This window comes from Oncorhynchus masou, chromosome 2 (genome assembly GCF_036934945.1).
Source record: "Oncorhynchus masou masou isolate Uvic2021 chromosome 2, UVic_Omas_1.1, whole genome shotgun sequence".
NCBI lineage: Eukaryota > Metazoa > Chordata > Actinopteri > Salmoniformes > Salmonidae > Oncorhynchus > Oncorhynchus masou.
Window position 1 is genome coordinate 3367950 of NC_088213.1, and position 5644 is coordinate 3373593.

General features: G+C 46.6%; 1 protein-coding gene across 1 annotated transcript in view; it reads right to left on the reverse strand.

Moving 5' to 3' along the window:
• The window catches only part of LOC135552162 (BTB/POZ domain-containing protein KCTD19-like), a 42880-nt gene that overhangs the window by 7194 nt on the left and 30042 nt on the right, over positions 1 to 5644 (reverse strand). Inside the window, exon 4 of the mRNA XM_064983615.1 lies at positions 2652 to 2773. Coding sequence (XP_064839687.1) covers positions 2652 to 2773 — 122 coding nt within the window. The remainder of the gene's footprint in view (positions 1 to 2651; positions 2774 to 5644) is intronic.

Consider the following 5644-nt stretch of genomic DNA (forward strand, 5'->3'; position numbering starts at 1 on the left):
TCTGGTCTGAGGTAGAACGGACAGTTAGTGAGTCTGGTCTGAGGTAGAACGGACAGTTAGTGAGTCTGGTCTGAGACAGAACGGACAGTTAGTGAGTCTGGTCTGAGACAGAACAGACAGTTAGTGAGTCTGGTCTGAGGTAGAACAGACAGTTAGTGAGTCTGGTCTGAGGTAGAACAGACAGTTAGTGAGTCTGGTCTGTAGAACAGACAGTTAGTGAGTCTGGTCTGAGGTAGAACAGACAGTTAGTGAGTCTGGTCTGAGGTAGAACAGACAGTTAGTGAGTCTGGTCTGAACGGGGTAGAACAGACAGTTAGTGAGTCTGGTCTGAGGTAGAACAGACAGTTAGTGAGTCTGGTCTGAGGTAGAACAGACAGTTAGTGAGTCTGGTCTGAGGTAGAACAGACAGTTAGTGAGTCTGGTCTGAGGTAGAACGGACAGTTAGTGAGTCTGGTCTGAGGTAGAACAGACAGTTAGTGAGTCTGGTCTGAGGTAGAACAGACAGTTAGTGAGTCTGGTCTGAGACAGAACAGACAGTTAGTGAGTCTGGTCTGAGACAGAACAGACAGTTAGTGAGTCTGGTCTGAGACAGAACAGACAGTTAGTGAGTCTGGTCTGAGACAGAACAGACAGTTAGTGAGTCTGGTCTGAGGTAGAACGGACAGTTAGTGAGTCTGGTCTGAGGTAGAACAGACAGTTAGTGAGTCTGGTCTGAGACAGAACGGACAGTTAGTGAGTCTGGTCTGAGACAGAACGGACAGTTAGTGAGTCTGGTCTGAGGTAGAACGGACAGTTAGTGAGTCTGGTCTGAGGACAGAACAGACAGTTAGTGAGTCTGGTCTGAGGTAGAACGGACAGTTAGTGAGTCTGGTCTGAGGTAGAACGGACAGTTAGTGAGTCTGGTCTGAGGTAGAACGGACAGTTAGTGAGTCTGGTCTGAGGTAGAACAGAGGTAGTTAGTGAGTCTGGTCTGAGACAGAACAGACAGTTAGTGAGTCTGGTCTGAGGTAGAACAGACAGTTAGTGAGTCTGGTCTGAGGTAGAACAGACAGTTAGTGAGTCTGGTCTGAGGTAGAACAGACAGTTAGTGAGTCTGGTCTGAGGTAGAACAGACAGTTAGTGAGTCTGGTCTGAGGTAGAACAGACAGTTAGTGAGTCTGGTCTGAGGTAGAACAGACAGTTAGTGAGTCTGGTCTGAGACAGAACAGACAGTTAGTGAGTCTGGTCTGAGGTAGAACAGACAGTTAGTGAGTCTGGTCTGAGGTAGAACAGACAGTTAGTGAGTCTGGTCTGAGGTAGAACAGACAGTTAGTGAGTCTGGTCTGAGGTAGAACAGACAGTTAGTGAGTCTGGTCTGAGACAGAACAGACAGTTAGTGAGTCTGGTCTGAGGACAGAACAGACAGTTAGTGAGTCTGGTCTGAGGTAGAACAGACAGTTAGTGAGTCTGGTCTGAGGTAGAACAGACAGTTAGTGAGTCTGGTCTGAGGTAGAACAGACAGTTAGTGAGTCTGGTCTGAGTAGAACAGACAGTTAGTGAGTCTGGTCTGAGGTGACAGTTAGTGAGTCTGGTCTGAGACAGAACGGACAGTTAGTGAGTCTGGTCTGAGGTAGAACAGACAGTTAGTGAGTCTGGTCTGAGACAGAACGGACAGTTAGTGAGTCTGGTCTGAGGTAGAACGGACAGTTAGTGAGTCTGGTCTGAGGTAGAACGGACAGTTAGTGAGTCTGGTCTGAGGTAGAACGGACAGTTAGTGAGTCTGGTCTGAGGTAGAACGGACAGTTAGTGAGTCTGGTCTGAGGTAGAACGGACAGTTAGTGAGTCTGGTCTGAGGTAGAACGGACAGTTAGTGAGTCTGGTCTGAGTCAGTTAGTGAGTCTGGTCTGAGGTAGAACAGACAGTTAGTGAGTCTGGTCTGAGGTAGAACGGACAGTTAGTGAGTCTGAGTCTGGTCTGAGGTAGAACAGACAGTTAGTGAGTCTGGTCTGAGGTAGAACGGACAGTTAGTGAGTCTGGTCTGAGGAGAACTGACAGTTAGTAGTCTGGTCTAGGTACCTTGGTATCTAGAGACTGACAGTTAGTAGTCTGGTCTAGGTACAGACAGTTAGTGGTCTGGTCTAGTAGACTGAGTTAGTAGTCATGGTATGAGGTAGAACCTTGGTATCTAGAGACTGAGGTAGGCATTAACTTGGTAGTCATTATGTACCTTGGTATCTAGAGACTGAGGTAGTCATTATGTACCTTGGTATCCAGAGACTGAGGTAGTCATTATGTACCTTGGTATCTAGAGACTGAGGTAGTCATTATGTACCTTGGTATCTAGAGACTGAGGTAGCCATTATGTACCTTGGTATGTAGAGACTGAGGTAGTCATTATGGACCTTGGTATCTAGAGACTGAGGTATCTAGAGACTGAGGTAGTCATTATGTACCTTGGTATCTAGAGACTGAGGTATCTAGAGACTGAGGTAGTCATTATGTACCTTGGTATCTAGAGACTGAGGTATCCATTATGTACCTTGGTATCTAGAGACTGAGGTAGTCATTATGTACCTTGGTATCTAGAGACTGAGGTATCTAGAGACTGAGGTAGTCATTATGTACATATAGTGCATATAAATGGCCCCTCCCATTTCCCTGGACCAGCGTACCTTGATGAGGTTGGATTTAGGAGGCGCTGCTTGGGTCCCCTGCACTCCTTTACTGATGTCTCTGGGCTCCTGGCGATGCCTCTGTCTGACAATGTACTCATACGTATTCAGACGGTTCCACACTGTAAACGGAGAGAGAGGAGGGTTGGCGACACACACACACACACACACACACACACACACACACACACACACACACACACACACACACCTGAATCTCATGAAATCTTACATCAAGGATCATCAACTAGATTCAGCTACAATATGTTTTTCTTTTCTTGTGTGGACGGTCGGAGGCCAGACCATAAGACCAACTCACTTGCAGATTACAAAATGACGCAAAAATCCCAAACAGATTTTATATTTAATAAAAACATAATGATTTCAAATGTTGATTACATTGATACACAATCGCATCTTTCTGTTTATGAGTGGAATTACTTGGGAACAGATTTACTAAATTAAAATCATAGAGGTGAATTATTTTATTTATTATTATTATTATTATTCTTATTATTTTTATGGCTCAGAAAAACATTTGGCGGGTCAAATAAAATCACCCCCGTGCTGAATCTTCTGCCAGTTGACATCTCAGCCTTCCATCATCAACATAAGGAAGCTGCCTTGCTCTCTCTATGGACACAGTAGCAGGCTACAACACAGTGGACAGACATCCCTCCTACGCCCCCTTGTGGAACCTCTCTACATTACAGGCCTGGATTCTAAAAGCACATGGGACCACTGATCTGGGATCAGGTTCCCGCTCCAATTAGGGCTCGTTGTTCCCACTGTGTTGTACTGTGACAGGGCCAATTAGGGCTCATTGTTCCCACTGTGTTGTACTGTGATGGGGCCAATTAGGGCTCGTTGTTCCCACTGTGTTGTACTGTGACAGGGCCAATTAGGGCTCATTGTTCCCACTGTGTTGTACTGTGGCGGGGCCAATTAGGGCTCGTTGTTCCCACTGTGTTGTACTGTGAAGGGGCCAATTAGGGCTCGTTGTTCCCACTGTGTTGTACTGTGATGGGGCCAATTAGGGCTCGTTGTTCCCACTGTGTTGTACTGTGATGGGGCCAATTAGGGCTCGTTGTTCCCACTGTGTTGTACTGTGACAGGGATAGGGCTCATTGTTCCCACTGTGTTGTACTGTGATAGGGCTCATTGTTCCCACTGTGTTGTACTGTGGATGGGGCCACTAGTGGGGCTCGTTGTTCCCACTGTGTTGTACTGTGATGGGGCCAATTACTGTGATGGGCTCGTTGTTCCCACTGTGTTGTACTGTGAAGGGGCCAATTAGGGCTCGTTGTTCCCACTGTGTTGTACTGTGATGGGGCCAATTAGGGCTTGTTGTTCCCACTGTGTTGTACTGTGATGGGGCCAATTAGGGCTTGTTGTTCCCACTGTGTTGTACTGTGACAGGGCCAATTAGTTCATTGTCATCGTGTGGAACAGGAGGCCCAGTATATTTTTACACTGAGTATACAAAACATTTAAGAACACCTGCTCTTTCCATGATGTAGACTGACCAGGTGATTACAGGTGAAAGATATGATCCCTTATTGATGTCACCTGCTTGTTAATCCACTTCTATCAGTGTAGATGAAGGGGAGGAGTCAGGTTAAAGAAGGACTTTAAAGCTTTGATACAATTGAGACATGGATTGTGTATGTGTGCCCTTCAGAGACAAAATATTGAAGTGCTTTTGAACAGGGTATGGTAGTAGGTGTCAGGTGCACTGGTTTGAGTGTGTCAAGAACTGCAACGCTGCTGGGTTTTTCATACTAAATAGTTTCCTGTGTGCATCAAGAATGGTACACCACCCAAAGGACATCCAGCCTTCTGGTGCCCAAGGTAACCAGAGCAGCCAAATCCTATTTGACACACACACACACACACACACACACACACACACACACACACACACACACACACAGCAGAGCCTCCACCGATTTGGCCCTCTATCCTACCAAGTCCATGCTGGGACTAACATACTGCTCTACGTGTGTGTGTGTGTGTGTGTGTGTGTGTGTGTGTGTGTGTGTGTGTGTGTGTGTGTGTGTGTGTGTGTGTGTGTGTGTGTGTGTGTGTGTGTGTGTGTGTGCGTGTGTGTGTGTGCGTGTGTGTGTGTGAGAGATAATACTACAAGCCAGTGTTGTAACATGATGTGATTACTTAGTAGTGGGATGCTTTCTAAGCCCATGTTTTGATGTTGTGAGCTGGTTGTATTCACTGGGGCTAATGCTGCTGTTGCTATGGAGCTTGTTGTATTCACTGGGGCTAATGCTGCTGTTGCTATGGAGCTGGTTGTATTCACTGGGGCTAATGCTGCTGTTGCTATGGAGCTGGTTGTATTCACTGGGGCTAATGCTGCTGTTACTATGGAGCTGGTTGTATTCACTGGGGCTAATGCTGCTGTTGCTATGGAGCTGGTTGTATTCACTGGGGCTAATGCTGCTGTTTACTGGAGCTGGTTGTATTCACTGGGGCTAATGCTGTTGTTGCTATGGAGCTGGTTGTATTCACTGGGGCTAATGGCTGTTACTATGGAGCTGGTTGCCCACTGGGGCTAATGCTGCTGTTGCTATGGATCTGGTTGTATTCACTGGGGCTAATGCTGCTGTTACTATGGAGCTGGTTGTATTCACTGGGGCCAATGCTGCTGTTGCTATGGGAGCTTGTTGTATTCACTGGGGCTAATGCTGCTGTTTCTATGGAGCTGGTTGTATTCACTGTGGCTAATGCTGCTGTTTCTATGGAGCTGTTTGTATTCACTGGGGCTAATGCTGCTGTTGCTATGGAGCTGGTTGTATTCACTATGGGGCTATTCATGGGGCTGCTGTTGCTATGGAGCTGTTGTTGTATTCACTGGGGCTAATGCTGTTGTTGCTATGGAGCTGGTTGTATTCACTGGGGCTAATGCTGCTTATTACTATGGAGCTGGTTGTATTCACTGGGGCAGCAATACGTAACTAGAAAACGGTGCTATACAGTGA